A 26,165-nucleotide genomic window follows, 5' to 3' on the forward strand; every position below is an offset into this window, starting at 1 on the left:
GCCCAGTAGGTGGTGATATGCACAAAGAATGTGAATCACCAAAAACAGAAGAAGGAGAATGTGAACTGAGCAGGGAGATGAACTGAGCAGGGAGGAGAATTTATAGTTAATAATGACTTAAATATTGATCTGTTTCTCACCCACACCTATCATATCGCTTCTGAAGACATGGATTTAACCACCAGAGACGTCTGGAGTACTTTTATGTTGCTCTTTTGTGGATTTTGAAGCTTCAGTATTTTGGCACCCATTCACTTGCATTGTATGGACCTACCGAGCTGAAAAATTCTTCTAAAAAACTTTGTTTGTGTTCAGCAGATGAAAGTAAGTCATAAACATCTGGGATGGCAGGAGGGTGAGTAAATGAGGTGAGAATTGTCATTCCTGGGTGAACTAACCCTTCAAGGCACATAAATTACACACTGCAGTTTTAAGAATGGTAACGATTTAAAGCATTGAATCTTTTCACTTTCACAGGCAGATTTTCTAAATCTGTGCAATTAAAATCATATTTTTGAGAAAAGCACTTTCACAAAATATGATTTTTCTGGCTCTTTGTATGATCAACCAGGAGTACTAATTAAGTATTATTGTGAATACACTATTAATGTATGGGGTACACTGGAAAACAATGATTTTGTTTTTATAAAGGACAATGTTATGTTCTTTTAGTCGGCTTCTACAGTTGTAATTTAAAAATGTTAATAATTTGAAACCATTTCAAAAGTATGAATTAATGAGGATTCATTGTGCCTTGACAAATATGATTTAATGTGGTCTTTTCACTTTCCCTCTAAATATGTGAATTTATTTGCAGTATATTATTATATTTGGTGCTGAAGAGCATAATCTGTGAAGATTGATAAGCTAATTGTAATACAGACAATAAAAAGTTATAATACGTATCATTGTTTAGTCACTTGTTATTTTGAAAGCACATATTTTTTCATTAATCTTTTAAAAATTATTTTATTTAAAATGATTATTTAAAATTAATTGACATTTTTGGGAAATTGATGTGTCCTGCTGTGTGAAATGCAATCTGAAAACTCCATCTAAAACTAAAACAACATTTAAATTATTTTATAATTATGACGCAGCATATTTTATGACCTCATATTCATTGAGAGACTAAATAGAATACTTGTTACACTGTAGGACCATTTAAAGTGAACATTTGAAAGCAAAATGTTGATTAAAAATGGTGAAAAACATGGTTACCAGTTACAGGATCTACAGGTATATTGATATACACTTTCTCTCATAAACTTATAATCAATTTTAACCCTAACTCTAATTAACTCTTGATGTTGATAAAAGTGAGTGTACATTGTATGGCTGTACTATCTACAGTATATGTGAATGAATCATGAAATTATTTCAGCTCAGTCCGTCCTGAAATCTAAAACCACTTGTCACTTTACAGTGTGTTTTGCAGTGGATAAAGGCCAGAAAAGGTTTGTTTTATATCATCTTTTTTAATTATATGTATGATCATCATCATTATTACTCGTCCCACAGATTGCACATCAAAATCATCAGACAATTAGTTTGTACCTCCTAAAAACAGGCATCCATTCACATCCTTAAAAAAGAAAAACATACAAAAGAACAGACAAAAATTAAATGAACAAAAGCAAAAATAATGAAAAGGATGGGTTTTGAGGGTGCCGAGTCACTTCTGCAGACGAAGCTGCACCAAATGATACTACACTTTCCAACATTCATTTATTTTACATGGCAAGGCGAAATTGTTATCCATTGTTTTGATGGATGGCGTTTGTTTGCCCTCATTTAGGCACAAAGAAAAAAAAAAAACCTTTCAGAAATGCTCTATTTCTACCCAACCAAAAAATTAATAGGTTGTCAAATTTTTTCCTTGAGGATATTTTTTCATTTTACTCCTTTCATTTTTGTTTGTTTTTATTTCTCTTTCTCTCTCTTTTTTTTTTTTTTTTTTTTTTAACTATTTCAGCAACATTATTTTCTAACAGTGCTTGCTGTTTATACAGTAGACAGAGGCATCCTGAAGGTTAAATAGTTGTTGTTGGTTTTTTTTTTTTTTTTTTTTTTTTTTTAGGTTTCTCACACATCTTCAAAAATAAGAAGTAAATGTAGATCATAGAAATGATCATTCTAATAGATTCACACCAGTACATCTGGGCATTACATACAGTAGTGAAGCAACATTAGCTTTACCAGACAAAAGCTGGTCACATACAGAAAACATGGGAAGATGGACAGAAGCTTTTGAAATCACACACATACACACACACCAAATACATACTCAAGGCTTTTACAGGGAAATTGTCTGAATATTATGGTCAGTGTTTCATAATATCTCCCCAAAATTTGCAGATGAAACAAAAGAAAAGTAGCTATTAGCTTGTTTTCGTTTGAATCCATAGGGGGAAAGACATCTATTGTGAATTGTAAACATTTGAAAGACTGACCGAGAGTATATTTCTCTCCTTTTTTTTACGGTAAAGGACTAGTTCACCTGAAAATGAAAATTTAGTCTTTTATGTCCAAACCCGTATGAATTACTTACTTCAGTGCAACACAAAAGGTGAATTTTTGAGGAATATCCCGGGACACTCTTCACTCATTTGTAAGTTGCTTTGGTTAAAAGCGTCTGCTAAATGAATAAATGTAAATACTGTATAATAAAAGTGAATGAGGACTTGGACTGTCAAGCTCCAAAATGACATAAAAGCACCATCAAGTATCATAAAAGTGATCCAACGACTTGTGCGCTACAGTCTTCTGAAACCACATGATAGCTTCAAGTCGTTATTCGCTGAAAATCTCAGCATCCGCTCTAGCTCTCCCTGTCATGTTCATGAGAGAAGTAGTGATGTCAGATTTGTGAATTAATCATTCGAGTCAGATCTTTTTAATGAATCGGTTGATCTAGTTCACAAAAACAGTTAGTTCACAAATTGGACTGATCCGATTCTGTGAATAACGACTTAAATGTAAGACTGTTCCACACACAAAGGTATTTTATGACTTCAGAAGACTTAGAATATAGCGATTAAGTAATTTGGACCACTTTTATTATGCTTTTTTGCCATTTTAAAGCTTATTAGGTTAATATACAGGAAAAAGCAGCCAGGATATTCTTAAGAAATTCACTTTTTGTGTTCCACAGAAGAAAGTTATACAGGTTTGAAACAACATGAGGATGAATAAATAATGACCAAATTTTCATCTTTGGATGAACTATCCCTTTAAACCCCAACCCAACACACACATGCTGATGTCTTCATCTGCCTCCGGCACTAACAGGAAACACAATTTTCACATTTCACCCCATCCGTGGACACATGATCACACACACATACATGCACACACAGAATAAGTACATCTACATCCACTGGCTGTCCAACACGTCACCAAAGAGTGAACCGACACTCAAACACACACCAAACTCCACCCATGTATCAGGTGTGTGCCTGCACCCAAACCCCGCCCCCTGCCACACCCACAGTCCCCTTAAGGACGATTTAAAGCTTTAGCAACACCCATCTAATCAGCATCAGGTATGGCCTCTGGATTGGTCGCAAAGCATAGCCTACTTCCTACTTGTTTGCTGCCGCTGCCCCGCCCTTTTAAGCCCCGCCTTCTCATATTCCTCTCCTATTTGAAAAAAAAACTAGGAGATAGGATCTGGCCAGAATGCAGACTTGAACAAGCATGTCTATAAGAACATAGAGTATGTCGAGGGGGGCAAGAAACTAGATGTTTTCCAAAGCCAGAAAGATCCAGTGTTCATGGTCGGCTTGGGGGCCGGTAAGCAGTTTAGCAGTCTCTAGGAGATTCAGCAGGTGGGAGATTCCAGGATGCAAGTGGTAATGACAGTGTTGGCTGGATGGACTCTTTTTATTTGGTTCAGTTTTGCGGTGACACATTTCCATAGGTTTGATCAAATTGGTTGGTGGTTTTATTTGGTTATTTTTGTGTCAGGATATTCCAGTTTAGGTCCATAAATTGCCCTAAAGTGAGAAGGAAAAGAGAGAAAAATAGACAAAGAAAAAAAAAATAAGAGTTACAGGGTGTAGCCAGGAAATTACTTTTGAGTGGGCCTCAATAAAAATGGATGGGCTAAATTTTTGCCCAAATATTTGTTTTTTTTGTTTTTTTTTTTTACCAAATTTTCCTTAACAATAGAAAGGTGGTGCATTCAAACAGTTCTTTCACACTTTCAGGAATCAGAATTTATGCATTTCTTTTTTTGTTTACTATTTTATAAATATATATTAGATGTCAAAAAATTCTCTCTCATATTCTGGGTGAGCCTGGGATTAATTTGGGTGGGCCCATGCCCACCCTTGGCTACACCACTGAGTTGCACATCTACAGTATTTGTGAAAGAGACCTGACTTGAACTTGCATCGAGTAGATATTTCAAGGTCCTCCATAATAGCACAAGGTCATGTTACCTCAATTAGGCATTTCGGGTGATACTTTCACATTTACTATATGTCTAAAAACACTCTGGACAAGTGTAAAAGTGTGATTCCAATAAAAGCTGGTCATAAGAATTACGATGGAAGTTTATTTTGTAGGAGGTGCTTTCCAAAGTGTTTGCATGTGATACATTCAAAATATGATGAATTAACATCAGGACCCCCACACTTGACCAATTAATTACTGTTACTTTTCCATGACATTTAAAAACCATTTTATAGATATGGCTAAGGCTAATTTTTGTTTGATTGGCAGGTAACAATCTTTTCAGCCTGATCATGAAAATTAGATGAAAATGCAGTTGCTGAAGCAACTACGTCATTTTGTGGTACTTGTATGACACTTTTGGCTCACAAGTACACTCTTCTGGACTCGTACTCCCATCATTCACATTGCAAGTGCAAATACCATGCAGTCTTGCCTGCGCTCTAAGCTTGTGAATATAGTTACTACATATAGTTATGTAGTGCAAATTTTAAAATGTATCGCCTTACAAGTCATGTGCTATAGTAAAAATGTTTAGATGTCATAAGATAACATTGTGTGAGTAACAGAGTGAAAAGTAAGTGTTTATGAACTGATCTTCTGCTGTTTTACTTGTGATTTGTGTGAAAGGGTATAAAATCTGTTGTTTTAGCACCTTTAGTGTTTATTTCACCAGGTAACTGCCGCGATATGTGCGAGCCATGTAAAAATCATTTTGCAAAAATGTACATCCAGTAATGTGATTCTGTGTGACCTGGTTGAATCTTTTAAATAAATAGATGTAAATGATTATACTTATGAGTGTACAGATGTCTCTGTACAAGACCATAAACAGACAAGCGCATGTTTAACGCTGGTTTGTTGGCAAGTACAAGCACTTACAAAGAGCAACATCTAGTTTCTGAAATATTTTTGAGCAAAACTAGAAAAATGCATATATAGAAATTTCCATGACATAAAAGTAGGTGAATGTTTGTGTGCTTGTGTTCACCTTTCTCAGTGGTAGCTGAAGTAGCTGATTGAGGTCAGTCTGAAGGATGTTCAGGGCAGGAGCGGTTGATCTCAAACCAGGAGTCTATACAGCTAATAAAAAAAAAAGATTCACTTTAAAATGTAATTTATATCAGAATCTCAGGCCACGTTCACACTAATATGTTTTGTTTGAAAATGCATTGATTTGGCTACATTTACGGTTCTCATCCACACTGGAATGGCGTTTTCCTCCAACGAAAATGTTATAAAAGACTCTCCATAATGGCATACTTTGGAAAATGATGCCGTTAGAAAACTAAAAACGGAGGTTTCAAACTTAAACGGATTAATGTGGGCATAGCCTGAAACAGTTCTAAACCGTTGCCTAAAAAGCTATGATTTTTAAGGTCACATCCACTCTAATCTCATCTAAACTAGAATGTTTCCTCCATGAAAACGGGCCGTTTTGAAAACACTCTCTATAACTGCATACTTTGAAAATGATGAGATAGTGGAAACTGAATAAATGATAAACAGAGTTTTCAATCAAAAACTGGATTATTAGTGTGAATGTGGTCCAAGTGTGATTTCTTCGGTCCTCACTCAAAGCAAAATACTGCTTGAGATGACAAAATTGCAGCAAATCAGAGCAATTTTAGGTTTAATATATCTCTATACTCTAAAAATGTTTTAGCCCATTTTTAAAGGTGCACTCTGTAATTTTTTGTTCGTGTCATCTTGGACTTATGGTGCGTTCATGTCATGTTAGAATTACTATAATTATGAGACTCCAGCTTGTAAAAAGCATTCACGTCTTCGCAGAACTTGTAATTACAAGTTGAAATCTCGGAATTCTATGAAAGCTCTGAATTATCAGTCATGACATCATGTGAAAAAAACCAATATGGCAGAGGCCTCAACAGTTAAAGGTAGTGAACACATATTTCTGTTTGATATGCCACCTTATCATGCAATCATTACCTGGAACACTTTCTTTGTTCTTAAACATTTTGCAACAACATATTGAGGTGAATTAATGAATTAAAGTAGTGATAAATATTTTGCTGTTATCAACAACAAAGCCATTTTGGTGTTATGAGTGTTGTCATAGAAACAGATAACTTCTGAGTTCCCAGGACAAGAACTGCTCCAAGAAGAACCACAGAGTTGCCATCTTGTAATTACGGTAATTTCGACACGACGTGAATGCAGCATTACAGTGACATCTAGTGGTGTGGATGCTGCATCATTTAAAATCAATAGTTTTCTGTTACAGATGCCATTGTAGAAATTCACTATTCACAATCAGCCATGATTAATTTAAATCAAGAGTGAAAGTGTCCAATAACAAGATGGTTACTGAGATTAAGCGAGTAGTATTCAGCTGGTCATGTGATTCTAAAATGGCAGCCCCCATGAGGGCGCCCCTGCCATATGTAGAATAAAACTGCTTTTATAAGGTTACTGATATAACTAGTGTTCTCATCACATGTGAGTGGTCATGATTTTATACATACTTTTCAAAATTACAATACATTTCTTTAGGAGTAAATCTTTAATGGGGAAACATTTCTAAGTGCACCTTTAATATTTACGCATTTCAATTTTATAACAAAATTCCATCAAATTGAATTACGTAAGCAGTAACAAAGCGAAAAGAAAACTAAACATTCTTTTTAAAATCCTAACGCGGTTTTACTTAAAACCAATTGATCAACAAAATGTTACTATAAATGCCTTACCATTGGTCATGTTTCAGATCAGACCGGGGTTGGACACAAATATGTTTTTAGTTTTCAAAGGGCATATTAAAATTATGAGAATGATGATTTGATAGGGTGGTACAGAGAAACTTTGTAGTTGTCCAGCTCACCTTTTATGATAGATACAGAGGCACGGCAGTCTAGCGATGGTGTCTCCTTGCTGTAGCTCCTCGAGACATATTACACACTCTCCGGCATCTCTTGACAACACATCATCTAAAACACAAACACATACACAGAATCACATAAACCTTAGATGCCTTTATATACAGTTGATTTATTCACCTTTATTTATAAAACAGATAGTTTTGTCACCTTAAATCTGCCTGGATGAGCCAAGTTCATTGTAAAAAAGCTGATACATGCACATCTGACCACACATCGCTTGGATTTTATATTAATCAACACATGGGTATAGACTGTACAGCATTTACTAGTTGGCCTAATAGATATAAAAATCCTACAGCATGTTAATTCAGGCTGTGTTTGAAGAGGCATTTGTCTGTAATAGTCATATATGTACATTTGTGCTTCCGACATCTCAACTTATGTCTGTTTTCTGGATAGGATCGATAGCATTGCAAATTTACTTTAACACACAACACATTAGTCAGAGAGGTTTGTTTGCCAGCAGGGGGCAGTGGTGAGAAGTAAAGGCATATGAAATGCAGTTTATGCTTCATCCATTATAGAATATAGCTGGTTAAGAGAGGCAGGCTAGTGGTTAGGATAACTAGATGTTGCACTGCTGTGTGTATGTGTGATAGAGAGACAATGAGGTGTGAACTCCCCATCTGCTAATAGCTTAAGGTCAACAACAGCATGATCTGACTTGCATGCCCAAACCGGCTTAATGACTCAAATAAATAGAACTTAGAAGCTGTATTTGTGAGGACCTCTCATAGATGTAATGGTTTTCATGATAAGATAATGACATTTACTGAACCCTGCCTAACCAAATCCCTAAACTTAAAGGGATAGTTCACCCTGAAATGAAAATTCGGTCATTCTCTGCTTGTTTTAGTTTCCAGTGACCGTTTTCTTTGTGAAGTATTTACAGGAAATGCGCCAGGAAGCGAAACAGGCCACATCCTTTAACGTTCACAGCTTCCCCTGGAAACACCTGTGCATTAATGTGTGTTTGAGGATGTGTTTATGTGTGTGTAAAGGTGAGGACTGTGGTAAATACTGACAGAAGGTTAGAGAATCATGATGGGATAACAAGAGTTCAGCTGAGTACAGGATCTTGATAGAGGGTTAACCCACTTTCCAGAATGCTTCTGGATGAGTTTCACATTAAAGAAGTGCTGAAGTTACCACCTGAAATATGTTTTAAAGGATGCATCACAAATGTATTTGTATTGTTTCCTCTTTAATGCTATAATAAGGACTTTGAGGTTTGTTGGTATCAGGATTATGACATTTCACTTGTTTCATTTTGTATTTTGTTTTGAATTTTAGTTCTGTTGTAGTTAGTTTTAATGGGGCATAAATATTATATTTTATATATATATATATATATATATATATATATATATATATATATATATATATATATATATATATATATACACACACACACACACACATTTTTAAAAAAAAAATTTCAGTATAGGTTTAGTTTTTATCCCAAATAACATAGTACCAAAAGTTGTTCATCTGCCCATGATGAAGATGCACTTTATTAGAAACTGCACCATACTAAAATACAACCACATGCTGCCCTGCTAGGCAGCAAATAGTAAGTACCAACATTCTGGAAATCAAGGGCATTCATAATTCAGGAGCATGAACTGGATTCACTCAGACCTCAGATGTTGGGATTTGCCAAAGTTTGCATGGTTCATGACATAGAATCTTTGAAATATATTCAAGAGTTTTGTGTGCTTCTACAAAACAAGACTTTAAAGTAATTTTTGTTGTCTTTACAATGTTTCACAGAGACAGCTATGCCACAATTTACTGGTTTATTATTGTGGTATCAATTTATGATTTATCTGTCTCTTAATGTTATATACAAAAAGCTAACTGTAGTTAGGTGTTTTACATGTCAATCAGATGCCCCCTTTCTGTCTAATTGGGTTGTTTTCCTAAATACCAGATTAAAGGTGCACTTAGTAATTTTACGTAAATTTGCATATTGCTCCTCATTCCTAGTTACGAAAAAGCAAAGGTTTTCAGTAACCGATGCCACTGTAGAAACGCACTATACTCCATTAGCCATGATTAATATATTCTGCGAGCAAAAGTATTGGATAGCAGTTGGATTGCCGGCAACCCGCTCCCTGTAAAATAAAACAGCTTTTATTAGGCTACTCATGTGACGTTTTCTTATGCGAGTGTACAGACTGATCTCACTGTGAACAACAGCAGGTCAAAAGTTCTTCAGTTGAAATCGATCAGTGCTTACCGAAATTCGAATCACTGCCCCCAGTGACCGAAGCTGGAAGTGTTGTTGAACATATGAGCATGTGTGAGCTCCAGTTTCCGGGTGAAATGTCCACAGAGTGGTGCCAAAAGCGAGTTGTAACAGTTGTGAAACTAGTTGTTTTTAGATGTAAATAAGGTAATACAGTCAACGGAAATGCATTTTTTATTTTAAAAAATAAATAAAATAAAAATAAGAAAACTACATACATTTTCTATGTAATTCATATAATCCACACACACACACACACACACACACACACAAAAAACAATTTGTGTGGAAGGAATAGGCAGAGAGAAGAAGAGATTAGATTGCTATTCAGAGAGGGTGTGATGGAGGGGGAGACATTGACAGTGAAAGAGAGATAGGGTGAGCTGGAAAAAACAAGAGATGAAGAGAGGAATGAATAGAAAACAGACAGGAGACATATGCTCCAAATACAAATCAGCTTAGCAGAGCTGACGGAATACAGGCCCCCATATTCTGCCCCCTCTAAAAATCCTCAGGCACCAGCCCGTCTCCCCAGATGCTGGTCCCCGCAAACACAAACACGCCTGCCCTTTCCGCCTCACACATCTCTGGACGACAGCAGGGTGCACACCATCCTGCACTTGAGCTTGTTATCCTCTTAGGGCCTATGACTTCAGCAGCTCAGAGGAGTTGCACTTGTTTACGGGAATGGACAGGTGTGTTTATACAAAAACGGTGTTAGAGCTGGTAAATTCGATTCATTTCATTAAATCAAACTGTCCATTTCCAGTGGTGGAAAGAGTACTGATTTTTTTTTCCTAAGTAAAAGTACTGCTACTGAAGAAATAATTCACTTGAGTACAAGTAGAAGTACTGAGAAATATTATGACTCAAGTAAGAGTAAATAAGTAGTTTGCCGAAAAACTACTCAAGTAATTACGTTACAAGTTAGTTTATTAAAATTATATTATATATAGTGTATACGCTTCCATTTTTAGAACACAAAAACATTTTTGTTCTTGAAAGATATTGATGCTTCCTTTTCACCAAGCATTCTAAAGTGCTAATTTGGAAATTTTTCTTATTATTAGAACAACTGAAAATGGTTGAGCTACCATGCAGAAATCACAATACAGTGGGTTTTCCTCCCCATTTGCTGAGGTATTGAGTTCTTACAAGTTGCTTTACACTTGCAAGTCAAATTTTGGTTTTAAAAATAGGCAAAAAGAAACACATTTCTCCTGAAATTCTATTTTCTCCTAAAGTCTATTGTTTTAGAGAGATGAAGGCTATTCCATGCATTACTCTTTTGAAAAAATAATCTCTAACCAGGATAGAGAGGGAAGCGGACGGCCAGATGCACAATAAAACGATAAGTAAATCACAGTCTCTAGTTTGAGAAACAGACTCCTCACAGGTCCTAAACTAGCAGCTTCTAAATACCAAAGACCTGCATTGCTGCAAGAGGATTCTTGGACAAACATTCTAAATGTCTCTAAATCGTCCCTTACCGCTTTCTCTCTCCCCGGATGGACGCTCGACCACGCCACCGCTGCCACATATCCCCACCGCCCGACTCAGGCCGGGGAGACATCCGGCCTGTCTACCACTCCCCCCCATTTCTGGAAAGGAAGTCGGCGACAGCCATCTGTGCCCCCGGTCTGTGGACCACCTTGAATTTAAAGGGCTGGAGAGCCAGATACCACTGGGTGATCTGCGCGTTGGTATCCTTCATGCGGTGAAGCCATTGGAGTGGGGCGTGATCTGAGCAGAGGGTGAAGGCCCGCCCCAGCAGGTAGTAACGGAGAGTGAGGACTGCCCACTTGATGGCCAGACACTCCTTTTCCACAGTGCTGTACTTTGTTTCCCTCAAGGAGAGCTTGCAACTGATGTACAGCACCGGGCACTCCTCCCCCTCCACCACCTGCGAGAGCACGTCCCCTAGCCCCCTGTCTGAAGCGTCCATCTGCAATACAAAAGGGAGAGAAAAATTAGGTGCATGTAAAAGCAGCCCCCCGCAAAGTGCGGCTTTAACCTGCGTAAACGCCTGTTGGCACTGCTCCGTCCACTGGACAGGGTCTGGAGCTCCCTTTTCAGTGAAATCAGCGGGCTGGTGACGTCCGAATATATAGGCACATATCTCCTATAATAGCCAGCCAGCCCCAGGAACTGTCTCACCCCCTTTTTGGTCTTGGGTCTCGGGCAGGTCGCAATCACCGCCATCTTGTCAATTTGGGGACGCACCTGCCTGTGGCCCAAGTGGAACCCCAGATACCGTACCTCCACCCGCCCAATCGTGCACTTCTTAGGGTTTGCTGTGAGCTCCGCCCATCTCAGCGATCTCAGAACCCCCCTCAGATGCTGCATATGCCGCTGCCAATCATTGCTATAAATGATGATATCATCCAAATAGGCAGCGGCGTAAGCCGTATGTGGTCTGAGGATTCGGTCCATGAGGCGCTGAAACGCGGCTGGAGCCCCAAACAAACCGAAGTGTCACAAATTGGTGTAATCCGAACGGTGTGGAGAAAGCCGTTTTTTCACGGGAAATTGGTGTCAAGGGGATCTGCCAATAACCCTTTGTCAAATCCAGTGTCGAGTAAAAATGAGCAGTGCCTAACCGATCGAGCAACTCATCAATACGAGGCATTGGGTAGGCATCAAATTTAGACACCGCGTTGACTTTTCTATAATCCACACAGAACCGTACAGACCATCGCTCTTATGCACCAGAACAACCGGGCTGGACCTGTCGCTGTGGGATTCCTCTATTACTCCCATATTGAGCATTGCATCCAATTCTTCCTGGACAATTTTTTTTTTATGTTCGGGCAATCGGTAGGGACAGGTACGTACTACCACCCCCGGCTCGGTCTCAATGTGATGCTGGATGAGGTTTGTGTGACCTGGTAGAGGGGAAAACACATCTGCGAATTCTTGTTGTAGTTTGGCAACCTCTGCGAGTTGGTATGGTGAAAGGTGGTCTCCGCAAGTGACCGTGGTGACATGATTGTGTTTTGTGTTTACCTCCGGCCCGAGCTCCGCCCTCTCCAGAACTACCATAGCCAACATCACAGGGGCCGCCTCCTTCCACAATTTCAGGAGGTTGTGGTGATAAATTTGACGCGCGCCCCCTCTCTCAGCTCTCCTTACCTCATAATCGAGTTCCCCCACTTGTCGTGTGACCTCAAAGGCAAGTCCTTGCCACCTGGCAAGTAATTTGGTGCTCGATGTGGAGAGTAATACGAGTACCTTATCTCCTGGTGCAAATTCCCATAGCCAAGTTCCCCTGTTATACAGTCGGCTCTGTCGTTCTTGAGCTTGGAGCAAATTCTCCTGTGTTAGTTGCCCCAAGGTGTGGAGTTTTCCTCTAAGATCTAGAATGTATTGAATTTCATTTTTACTGGTTGAAGGTCCCTCCTCCCAAGCTTCGCGTATGACATCAAGCACGCCGCACGGGCACCGTCCATACAGAAGCTCGAATGGGGAAAACCCAGTGGAGGCTTGCGGGACCTCTCGTACTGCGAATAACAGGGGATCGAGCCATTTGTCCCAATTTCTAGCATCCTCGTGCACAAACTTACAAATCATAATTTTAAGGGTTTTATTAAATCGCTCCACCAGGCCATCTGTTTGTGGATGGTAAATGCTGGTGCAAATTGACTTAATGCCCAATAATTCATAAAGCTTGTGTAGTGTCCGTGACATAAGTGTTGTGCCCTGATCGGTGAGGATTTCTTTCGGAATCCCCACCCGGGAGATTATTTTGAAGAGTGCCTCCGCAGCACTGCGTGCTGAGATGTTGCGCAGGGGCACTGCTTCTGGATATCACGTTGCATAGTCCACTAGGACCAATACAAAGCGATGTCCGCGTGTTGACCACTCTAATGGCCCGATGAGGTCCATGCCAATTCTCTCGAAGGGGATCTCAATCAGCGGAAGGGGGCGCAATGGCTCTTTTGGGGTGGCCGGTGGGTTCACCAGCTGACATTCACGTCAAGCCGCACACCACCTGCGAACATCGCCGCCAATGCCCGGCCAATAAAAACGGGCTATTAGTCAGTTCAGTGTTTTTCTTTCCCCTAGATGCCCCGCCATGGGATTATAATTAGCCGCCTGGAACACCATTTCCCAGCGGCTCTGTGGTATTAAGAGCTGGGCTGTATCTTCCTTAGTTTGAGCATCCTGCATCACTCTATACAACCACTCATTTATAATTGCGAAATAGAGATATGAAAGTGCGACATTCGGCTGGAGTTGTTGACCATCGATCACTCACTTGGTTGAAGGCTTGCTTGAGGGTTTCGTCTCGCAAGTGCTCCAAAGGAAAATACCCTCCCCCGAGGATGGGAGGGGCTGCAGCCTCTTCCCCCCTCACCTCATCCTGACGTGGAGCTGATGAAGACGGCCCAGGCTCCACCTCCCCTGCCAGAGCATCGCACATTTCGTCGCTTTTGTGCAGGACCCATCCACGCATATTCCCTTTAATACATTTCTGAACTCAGGCCAATTAGTCCTCAAAATCAGCGGATGGGTGAGGCGGGAACTAACCGCGGCCTCCACTCTATGCTTTGTTCCCTGAAATTTAATAACGAGGGTCACCACAGGGTAGTTGTGAATATCCCCATGTACACATTTCACCCTCACACTTTTAGTTGTGCCCAAAGCCTCGTGTTGAACCAAGCATTGGTGGATAGTGGTCTGGTTACAACCCGTGTCCACCAAGGCTTGGTGTGTTCTCTCCTTGACTCTTACCGGTATCCTGTACCCTCCAGCCCGATCGGGGGCAGCCTGTGGTGGATCGGGGATCCGGACTACAGTTCCCAGCTCCATCACAGGACACTGATCCCGGAAGGATCCCCGCAACGCCAGCAGGCCGGCCCAGGCGCTATGCCCGCACTTGAAGGGGCAGGTACATCCACCTGAGGGGGAGAGCGGGAAGGCACTGAAGTCGCCGGGAAAGGGATAAACCGGCGCAAGTGAGGAGCTGGCTTCGGTGGTGGGTTTCCACGCCTCCAGGGTGCAGGAACAGGGCCTGGAGAGAGGACAAAGTGAGAGGGGAGGGGGGAGTGGGAAGAGATGGGAAGAAACACAGGGGGAGGAGAGAGAGAGGGAGAGGGCCCTTCCGCCCTTGGACACGCCGCCATATGGTCCTCTGGCAGCTGGACTGCTTCCTCCAGCGATGCTGGGCAATGGCACTGGACCCATTAGCCGTCCCTTCTGGAAGCCGGTGGATCAGCTGTTCCAGCACCATTTGGTCGACCACTCCCTCGATGTCGCGGTCCCCCACCAGCAGCCATTTCCGGCAGGCATCTGAGAGGAGGTGAACGGGTGGCTGGCTCCTTCCAGCTTCATCGTGCAGAACAGTTGTCGGTATTGCTCTGGGCTCCAGCCAACCCGCTGCAGGATGGTCTTCTTCAGGTCGCTGTAGACCAGGAGATTAACCGGCGGCAGTTATTGTGCGGCAAGCTGGGCTTCCCCAGACAGCAAAGGGATGAGCCGGGCCACCCACTGAGCATGCGGCCAGCCCCAGATTTCAGCGGTGAGCTTGAACAAGTCGAGGAAGGCTTCCAGGACATCTTCCACCCCCATCTTCATCAGTGTGGGCAGGGGCTGCTGTTGTCCGGGGGTCACTGCCGGGGCTTTCTCCTGGTTGAGAAGGCTCCGAATGGCCTGCCGGTCCTCTGCCTGAGCTCCAAGAACCTCATGGAAGTGGCATTCCTGATCTTGGTGGAGCTCAAGCAGAGCCTGTTGGTGGGTCTGATGTAGGTCAGCGAGGGACTTGATGATGTCAGACAGCGGGAAGGACTCCATGGGGCGTGCGGTCTTTAAACCAATTCCCGGGTTGCGGCACCAGTGTAAAAGGCCTTCACAGCAGGAGGACATAGGAGAGCGGTTTCCTCACAATACTGTACAAAACTAATATAATGCAATATCATAGAGGAGGAAATTTATCCTCTATGATATTGCAGCAGTTATCTAGATATGGAATGAAATTATTAAGCAAACTGTTATCAACTCCTACATGCCAAATGAATAAAATAAGGCAAAAATAAACATTTCACACAGTGTTTAGTGAGAGATATGATTGATTCAAACACTAAAAGTGGTTGCTCTGTATATGTATTATAGTATTATAGTTGTAATAATGTCTTAATTAACATGATGGTTATTTAACAAATTGAGATAATATTATTAAGTAAATTGTAGCATTTGGTTATATTATATTTTGTGATTTCTCATACTTTCTTTATATAATATCCATACCATGCGCACTTTTGGCCTCTAGCGGGTTAGGCTTTTCAGAGAGATAAACAGCAGCACAGGGCAGGGAAGTACAGTACAGCACCGTGAGTGAGAGTGTTACACGCTAGAACAGTTTATTTTGAACAATTTCATGATAACGACACACTTTTACTCCAACGCATCTTTTGAAAAACTATACATTTTAATGCTTGTATTACAGACACACCTACATATATACACTTATTCCAACATGAGTAGCTTGTGCAGTAGCTCACCTGATAGGGCGTTGGACTTAGAGTTGGAGTACTGCAGTTCAAGTCCAACCATGAACTCAAGCTGATTTGTGACATTACAGAGTCGTAGAAGTGGCAAGAAATGCTGTGGTTGGTTCAGAAAATGTGCTTTTGCTTCAGCATTTTAAAACACTAATGGTTAGGTTTAGGCATTGATAAGGTAAGGATATCTTTTTTAAACATCTCATTTCTATTTTAAAACACTAATGGTTAGGTTAAGGGTTTGATTTGGTAAGGATGTCTTTTTTAAACATCTCATTTATATTTTAAAACACTATTGGTTAGGTTCAGGCAAAAGTTTTACATTAGGGAGTTATGTTTTAAAAACATCCATCTAAAATTCACCTTAAAACCTCGTCTGAACACAACACCATTTTACTCCCTTTTGGCACCCTCAGCTGGACATTTCACTGGAAACCTGCAGCCAAACGTGTTATACAGCATGTACATTTTGAATTGCAAAAATGTTGTCATGTTCATGTAAATTTCATGAGATCAGGCTGCTATTATTAGGCTTTCATATCTAACTGAGGGTGATCTAACATTTATTTGCACCACAGTAGAACCGGGCCTGTTAGTAATTATGTTTCAGGTTCCTTCCATATTTTTGTGCCTGTGCTTTTTAGTATGACCCCAGAATGGTAACACTTTTACTTTGATACTGTAGCAGCTTTGTGTGTCTATGTTTGTTTGTGTATATCACACTCTGAAAGGGCCCATGTGAGCTGACCAATGTATCTTTTCCAAGCCAGGGTAATGCATGATGATATTTTAATACCTACTGTTAAATTTAGCTCTCAGAAAGGGAGGGGGAAATTTGAGATGTAGAATGATGAGTGGGATATTTTTTTTAAAGGGCAGAATAACACTTCAACTACGCTGATGTTTTCTTCATGGCCTTATGCCCTAAAGGGAAACATATTGATTCAGTTTGGACTAAATATATTTTTTTACATTAAATATAAATATCTAGTATAGAGAGAATTGAAGTTGAACTACTGACAACAGAATGTCTACATTTTTGTGAATATGAAACTATCTTATAGGCTAATATGAACCAGTCAGTAAATAGACTTAATTAGGTCTGACAAACCTTACCAATTTGCATTTGTATCAAAAAGTACACATAACACACAATATAATGGCTCGCAATGTAGTGAATTATTTAGTGAGTTTTTAACTCCGTAATCACTAAATCCACATCAGGACGTGAGCGGTTAATTTAGTAAATCACTCCAACTGATTTAGTCTGTGAGTTATCAACTCAGAAATTGATTTGGCCGATTCAGTGAATGAGTGAATTGACTGACCAGTCCAGTGAGTGAGTTGTTAACTCAGTAATCCCTCCAAATGATTCAGAAAGTTGTCAACTCTTTTATCACTCAAACCGATTCAGTGAGTGAGTTATCAACTCAGTAATCAATTTGACTGATTCAATGAATGAGTAGGTTGTCAGTGAGTGAGTTAACCAATTAAGTGATTGAGTTAACGCAGTAATCACTGCAACAGGTTCAGTGAGTGAGTTGTCAACTCAGTAATCAATTTGACTGATTCAGTGAATGAGTAGGTTGTCTGGCCGATTAAGTGATTGAGTTAACGCAGTAATCACTCCAGCTGGTTCTGTGAGTAAGTTGTCAACTCAAGTAATCACTCCAACCAATTCAGTGAGTGAGTTGTCAACTCAATTAATCACTCCAACTGATTCAGTGAGTGAGTTGTCAATTCAATTAATCACTCCAACCGATTCAGTGAGCGAGTTGTCAACTCAATTAATCACTCCAACCGATTCAGTGAGTGAGTTGTCATCTCAGTAACTGATTTGACCAATTCAGGGAAATTAGTAAGTTGACTGGCCAATTCAGTGAGTGAGCTAATGCAGTAATCACTCCAGCTGGTTCTGTGAGCAAGTTGTCAACTCAGTAATCACTCCAACCAATTCAGTGAATTAGTTGTCAATTCAAGTAATCACTCCAACCGATGCAGTGACTTACTTATCAACTCAATAATCAATTTGACCAATTTAGTGAAATGAGTAAGTTGTCCGGCCGATTCAGTGAGTGAGTTAACCCAGTAATCACTCCAGTCAGTTCAGTGAGTAAATTCTCAACTCAGTAATCACTCCAACCGATTCAGTGAGTTAGTTGTCAACTAAATAATCGATTTGACCAATTCAGTGAAATGAGTAAGTTGTCTGGCCGATTCAGTGAGTTAGAGGTCAATTCAGGTAATCACTCCAACTGATTCAGTGAGTGAGTTGTCAACCCAATAATCAATTTGACCAGTTCAGTGAAATGAGTAAGTTGTCTGGCCGATTCAGTGAGTGAGTTAACTCAGTAATCACTACAACCGATTCAGTGAGTTAGCTGCCAACTCAAGTAATCACTCCAACTGATTCAGTGAGTGAGTTGTCAACTCAGTAATCGATTTGACCAATTCAGTGAAATTAGTAAGTTGTCTGGTCAATTCAGTGAGTGAGTTAACCAAGTCATCACTCCAACCGGTTCAGTGAGTGAATTTTCAACTCAGCAATCGATTTCACTGATTCAGTGAATGATTGAGTTGTCTGAGCAATCCAGCAAGTGAGTTGTCAGCTCAGTAATCAATCCAAAAGATTTAGTGAGTGAGTCGACAATTTAGTAATCTTGAAAGATTCAGTGAACGAGTGAGTTGTCTGACCAAACCAGTGAACGAGTTGTTAAGTAATCACTCCAACTGATTCAGTGAGTGAGATGTCAACTCAGTAATCGATTTGACCAATTGAGTGAATGAGTGAGTTGTCTGAACGATTCAGACCAATAACTTTAATTCAAACTCATTTGCAAATTGGTTCACCCGACTCATTAACAACAACAAAAAAAACGCCTCGGGGGGCCTGGGTAGCTCAGTGAGTAAAGACGCTGACTACCACCTCTGTTGTCGCGAGTTCGAATCCAGGCCGTGCTGAGTGACTCCAGCCAGGTCTCCTAAGCAACCAAATTGGCCCGGTTGCTAGGGAGGGTAGAGTCACATGTGGTAATCTCCTCATGTTCGCTATAATGTGGTTCTCACTCTTGGTGGGGCACGTGGTGAGTTGTGCGTGGATGCCGCGGAGAATAGCGTGAAGCCTCCACACATGCTATGTCTCTGCGGTAACGCGCTCGACAAGGTACATGATAAGATGCGTGAACTGACTGTCTCAGACGCGGAGGCAACTGAGATTCGTCCTCCGCCACCTGGATTGAGGCGAGTCACTACATCACCATGAGGACTTAGAGCGCATTTGGAATTGGGCATTCTAGATTGGGGTGAAAAAATGCCTCAAAAGGCAGATTCGTTTGCAAATCAGACATCACTACGATGTTGCACTATGAGTTCGTTCTTGCATGCAGCTAGCGTGGACATTGCAATATAAAGTCATGTTGTTGTTTTTTTTGTTTTTTTTTATTTATTATTTTGTAGTACAGAGTCTAGCTTCTGTTGTCATTCAATTCAGATTTCAAGTTTAGAAATATTATATTGTTTTGCAGGCTGCTGAGTAGCAAAGCAGGAAACACTGATATGTTGGTATTTGTATATAAAGATTATAATCTGTATAATCAGAGGGTCCTGTAGACCCTGTAAATACAGAGAACAGACCATGCAGTTATATCTCACTTTATTTGATGTTACAGTCTCACAGCCCCATGCAGATACTATGCTCTATTACCATCTCCTCTGATAGCAAAACATGAATTAGTTCCTGGGCTATTTCCCTGTGTGGATCAATACAGAGTATGGTGGATTAGAGTCCACAGAGAAATGGAGGGCTGGCAGGCACAAACTCAGTCCATGGCATCAAAAAGCAAGCAAAGTGTACATACTGCATTCACACAAACATATTCACACACAGTGGCTTTTACAGCAGGCAGATCTGCTGACGTGTGACTGTCACTGGCCTCGGCTGACAATGGGGACATAGTGCATTGTGGGAAAGAAGATTAACTGCAGTGTGTTCTGGTGTGTCAGTTGTGTGACTAACTTAGAGAACATGATGATGAGTAAATGATGACAGAATTTTCATTTTGAGGAGAACTGTAACTTTAAATAAATGAGAAACAGACACATTTTGTGTGAAGAAACTAACTCTGCTTAACCATTTTGTCTATTTTCAATGACTTGCTACTGTTTGCCTTCATCTTTCAGAACTCCATACCAGCAAAATCAAATAGTGTGTGTGTGTGTGTATGTGTGGCACCGCAGGTCACCTTTAGCTCAGGCTGGGTTGGACAGCTGTCCCTCAGTCAGGTATATGTCAGTCAGCCACAACCATCAGATCTTTAGCCAACCCACCACAGCTATTACAAGCAAAGACTACACACATCAACGGGTCTCTACAACTATTTCATGTGTGCTGTCTTCCTGCAAAGCTACAGTAGGCTGACTGATGCAATTCTCACTCAGTACATTTACATACACTTTAATATTTTGATTTCAGTCAAACCAAAACAATGATTCGTCTTTTTAAAATGCTATGTACATGCTTTGGTCCGACTGAAGTAAGTCCGATTTTTGCATGTAAACGTACTGACTTAACTGATGGTGATTTAGTGCTACTGATAACCATCATTTATTGTAGAATAATATGTAATAATGTGATTTGGATCTGTAAAAAATTGTTGCTATTGCAACACCTAATCGGTAAAATCAAGTCCCGTCTTACAGTACAATATTTCCCACACTAAAACAGCAAATGAGAGAGAAGGCATATTAAAAGAGCGAATGGGAGGGAAGGGTAAAAGGAAACAGTGGTGAAAGTCATATACTGTACAGTAGTCACCTTGCTTTATTTCGGCGTTCAACAGAGAAAGAGACAGAAAGAGAGAAAGGCCTAGATTGAGAGGTCATCCCGAGTTCACACACACATTTCAGCACTGGAATAGAATCACGCTGAAGAATGAAATAAAGAAAAGAAAGGATAAACTAATACAGCAACAAAAGATGTGAGGATAAAAAGGAAGTGATGAAAAAAAGAGGGGTGATGGTTATCGATATGGACAGTGGTGAAATACCACTCTGGAAAGTTGAAGTGACAAATGGACCCTTTTAATATTTACGGGTTTGGAACATGGAAGTAAACTATAGCTTACAGTATATAGTGATCAATGGGAGAGCACAGGAAATATTATTGTTGTGTTCCCATTTGTTTTAGCAGCAAAAGAAAAATCCACTATTACACTTCCATGACTATCCAAAAGGGGGGAAAAATAGTGAGAGGTGGATTACAGCAGTAAGAAGAGAGAAAGATATCAAATTTGCTATCACCCCCTCAGCAGCTGTATTTAAAACCCCTTAGCAGCAGTGGTGATTAGTATTTTGTTTTGTTTGTTAGTTTTTTAATAATGCCAGTGTAGTATAAGACAATGAATAATAATATAAATCTACTCTAAATAATTAAAAATGTTTGCAATATTAATGCTGCTTATTAAGGTGAAAAGGCATCATCATCACAGTGTGTGAAAAAAATTCGATTCAATTTCGATGTGTCGGTGAATAAATAAAGGGGCGGAGTACATTGAGGCATCTCCTACCATTGTAGGAGAGGCGGGGCTTGCTCAGACACATGATGAAGTGAACTTCCATCTCATTGGATGCCACTGATTTGGAGCAGACGGGACATTTAAATCCTGGAGAGGAGACAAAAAGTATCATCGTCAGAACTGTTTATTCATGGTCAGGAAGAAAGCAGATTTGTACATGCCACAAACTGTCAAGTATGCGGTAAAGCCAGTAATGTCCACTGCGACAGTGGTGCTGCGGTCTGATGACTGCCAATACCATATTCCTGTGCACCATGTTGTTTTCCGAAGACTCAATTGTAAATGCACTAGCTCGGCTGTCACTTTGTTTACAGAAGTAATACTTTTTTTAACATATAATAATTGTAATGCATACCTTGCAAACCCATACATCAATGCCATTTGTTCACCAGTGTCATTTTAACATAACCAACCAACATGATCATACAGCATGTTGTTTTCTAAAGTTCATGTACACTTAAATCAAGCGACTTCCCCTATCAGACATTTTTGCATCAATTCAAGTGTGAACACATTTCCATCAAGCACTAATCATGTTGCTTGAGCAACTTCTGATGAGACATGGGTTCTGGACCCATGGGAACCAGGAAGTAATACGTTCAAACAAACACTCTAAAATGACATTCTTTATCTACTGACAGTTATGTTTAGGACTGAGGTTTGGGTTAGGCCTAAGATACATAAAATATGCCTTCCTGTGGACTGTATAAAGTCATTTACAGCTAAAATACAACTTGGTTTTGGTGCCACTCTGTTGACATTTCACCCGAAAACTGAGAAGGGTATAGCTGCAGACAGAGCTCCAAAAAAGGGGCGGGAGCTCCAAACCACCAGCAAAGATATAGGGAGCCCCTTACCTAACCCTTTCCCTAACCCTAACTGTTTGTGCAGGTGCAACCCCCTTTGAGTAACCCCATCTTTTTATGGAGAAACCACACCCTATTTTGGAGATTCCACCCCCATTTGGAGATCTCCAGCCTGCAGCTATACCTACTTGCGGAAACTGGAGCTCACACGTGCCCATACATTTAACGTTGTCCAGCTTCGGCCACTAGGAGCAGTTGTTTGAATTTTGGCAAGCACAGACCAATTTCAGAAGCAAAAATGTCAACCTATTGTAAGCAAATTCACAGTGTGATCAGTATAAACCAGCTAATAATGTTTCCATACCAGTGGGGAAGCTACTTCAAAAATGTATTATGCCAAGCTACTATAATTTTTAAGATTCAACTTTCAAAAACGCATCTCTAGATCTTTGCATTTTGTTTCATTCCACTGCGTTCTGTCCAAGCTACAGTGTTACCCTGTGGAGAGTTAAGTGCAAATCAAGCGTTGTAACATAATGTTCAAAGTTCAAACTATTTCAGTTTCAACAATTTCAAGCTGGTCTTAGTTAGTCTCAGTAGGGCTAGGCATATGCAAGATGTATATATATATATATATATATATATATATATATATATATATATATATATATATATATATATATATATATATACACACACACACACACACACAATATTTAAAAAAAAATTGCAACATCCAATTACTTAGTCAAATAGATGAATATTCTTGCTTTGTTGATTTTGCTTTAACATTTTTATTCATTTACTGAAACATGATAAACTCAAACCAAAGTTATTTATAAATTCAAACGGCACTTTTAATGAAATGAAAAAGCATCTAAAATAACGAAAATAAATCGTATATGACCACCTCCCCAAATCCAAACATTTAATAAAGTGAACCTGCAGAATTGTGTTCACAACGCATGTTATTTTTAAGCACGAAGTGCTCTGTGGAAATAAAGCAAACTAAACTCAGAGCACTTCCTGAGATGGTCTGAGATCATTTGCAGCATTCTCATGGACGCCACTATTCTTGCTAACTGTTTTCAGACGATGAAAAACAGGTAGATCAGCAAAGCCGCTACTGCACATATAATATCAGCATTTGGAGGGTGCTAATTTCACACCCTGGGCTAATAAATATATATTTCATATATTTCGTGACTTCCCAGCACCATGGTTTTGTAATTTCTTGATGTTGTCAATCATCGTCTGTCAATGAGTGTCGCAATCAGCATCGTGACATTTGTCAGATATTGTCAATATCCGATTACATCGTCCCTTCGCCCAGCCCTTGTCTCCAAACCTGGTCAAGCTTACATGTTTTGCTGATTTTGGAGGGGTTTTGGGCACCTGTCAACTGGTAAGGCCACTAGACCAGCTGGCCAACCACTTAAACACCAGCTTGGCCGGGCTGGGCGACCAGACCAGCAAACCAGCTTAGGCTAGTTTAAGCTGTTTTTTTTTCTGCACCCAAACCACTTCTTGCGTGTACCTTACTAGACTTTGATGAATGAATTGTTGTTCACAGTGATTTTAAATCTTGCAGCGTTTGCATGGCTATAAAGAAATCAAGTTGGTGAGTTTGGGGACTTCCATTTGAGAACGACCAGGTGTGGTTTTGAAACATGAGGGCCTGGCCTTGCTGAAAACTCTCAAAACCAAGCAAAAAACAGTTATGTAAAATTCCTGGGTGGATACTATAAGTTTGCTTTCAGTTTTCACCAAGTTTAGGAGTGAGATTTTAAATTGAAAAGGGAGTTTTATCACAATTGCCTAGAGGGTTGATTGCCAGGAATTGTAAACATAAGAAACAAACCTGATTGGATCTCCACCGAGACCAGCTTACAATGTGATCATGATGTGGAACCTTGGTTTGAAGAGAGCTTTGCAAAATCTAATTAACAGTAGATTCGAGGCAGTTTTACACCAATTCAGTGCTTAGGCTGATAATTATTCAGGTTGAAGACAGGTTGTTGGACCTGAAACATAAGCTGCACAAGCTCTCTGATTAACTTTAGGATTCTGCCATTTCTGTCTTGAAAACAGGGCAGAGAGAAGCATTGGCATTAAGAAGCTGTGATAAAAAGCGGCAGCTATACCAGAAATGGAGTAAGACAAATAGTGAGAGGCTAACAGAGGAGGATAAAATGCAGAGTCAGTAAAAATACAAAACAAAGTAAATGTAGGGATGAAGACTGCCCCATCTGTCAATATAACCCAGGTTTGATACCCTCCAGAGTGCATGCATCGCGTAGCGCACACCCCAACCTCTAAAACACACCCCAGGAACCCATGATGATGGCTGACCCAATTTTCCCTAGGCTGCTATTTTCAGGCATTCCTTGGGGACAGATGGAAAGGGAGAGAGAGGGAGAGAGAACGCAAGAAGACTGAAGTGGAAAACGGAGGTGTGGAAATCTCTGACAGGGATGTCCCATCTTCAAAGAGGTGTGATTCATTGAAACAAAGATTCTAAAGGGGGGCTATGGGACTCCATCTGTCAACAAACAGAACTCGAGTCACACATGCGAGATAGACCAACTGTCTCTACTACTGCAAGGATCACATAGCACCGAAAATTTCAACACAGGCTCACCACGGCAACAAATAGACCAGAGACTTCTTTCCTGCCAAACTGGCCATAATGACAGTGAGATAATCAGATCAGGTAATTAGACTTAGACTTATTTGTAAATTACCTCCATTGACCTTCTCCCAGTGTGTTGTTGCTCCAAGAGCAAAAAAATCCCAAGGGTTTTTTTTCTTCTTCAAAATTGTTTAAAGGGATAGTTCATCCAAAAATGAAAATTATGTGACCCCTTATGTTTTTCCAAACCCATATGACTTTCTTTCTCTTCCTTTAAACACAAAGAAAAATGTCCTGGTAACTGTGTTTACCATGCAATAAAAATGAATGGGTAACTGAGCTTTTAAAGGAATAGTTCACCTAAAAATGCAAATTCTCTCATCATTTACTCACCCTCATGTCATCCCAGATGTGTATGACTTCCTTTTTTCAGAACATAAAAGAAGAATTTTAGAAGAATATTTCAGTCCTGTAGGTCATCACAATGCACGTGAGTGGGTACCAAAATTTTGAAGCATAAAGGCTGGTTTAATCCATATCTTCAGAAGCGAAGGTGTGGGAGGGAAACAGATCAATATTTAAGTCACTTTCACTTTCATATTCTTCCTCTTTTGTTTTTGACGATTCAATTCTTCATGCATATCCCCATCTACTGGGCAGGGAGGAGAAATTATAGTAAAAAAGAACTTAAATATTGATCTGTTTCTCACCCACGCCTATCATCTTGCTTCTGAAGATATAGATTTAGCCACTGGAGTCTTATGGGTTACTTTTATGCTGCCTTTATGTGCTTTTTGGAGTTTCAAAATGTTGGTACTCGTTCACTTGGATTGTATGGACCTACAGAAATATTCTTCAAAATATCTTTGTTTGTGTTCAGCAGAAGGCAGAAAGTCATACACATCAGGGATGGCATGAGGGTGAGTAAATTATGAAAGAATTTTCATTTTGGGTGAACTATTCCATTAAAATTATAAAGGATGAAAAACAACATAAAAGTATAAGTATCATAAAAGTGTGCCGACTTGTATGCTATAAACCA

General features: G+C 40.0%; 1 protein-coding gene across 3 annotated transcripts in view; it reads right to left on the bottom strand.

The window, feature by feature from the left end:
• Positions 1-1,440: 1,440 nt before the first annotated feature.
• LOC127437289 (E3 ubiquitin-protein ligase znrf1) overlaps positions 1,441-26,165 on the bottom strand; it is a 44,838-nt gene continuing 20,113 nt past the window's right edge. The window contains exons 2-5 of one of the 3 annotated variants that reach the window (XM_051692131.1): positions 21,677-21,772; positions 7,304-7,409; positions 5,450-5,541; positions 1,441-3,998 (exon numbers count right to left, since the gene is read on the bottom strand). In XM_051692131.1, the coding sequence (XP_051548091.1) occupies positions 5,484-5,541; positions 7,304-7,409; positions 21,677-21,772 (260 nt within the window). In that variant the 3' untranslated portion in view covers positions 1,441-3,998; positions 5,450-5,483. Of the gene's footprint in view, positions 3,999-5,449; positions 5,542-7,303; positions 7,410-11,102; positions 18,169-21,676; positions 21,773-26,165 lie in introns of those variants that run through there. The other 2 variants (XM_051692132.1, XR_007896554.1) reach the window with 2 other exon arrangements.

This window comes from Myxocyprinus asiaticus, chromosome 48 (assembly GCF_019703515.2).
Source record: "Myxocyprinus asiaticus isolate MX2 ecotype Aquarium Trade chromosome 48, UBuf_Myxa_2, whole genome shotgun sequence".
Classification (NCBI taxonomy): Eukaryota; Metazoa; Chordata; class Actinopteri; order Cypriniformes; family Catostomidae; genus Myxocyprinus; species Myxocyprinus asiaticus.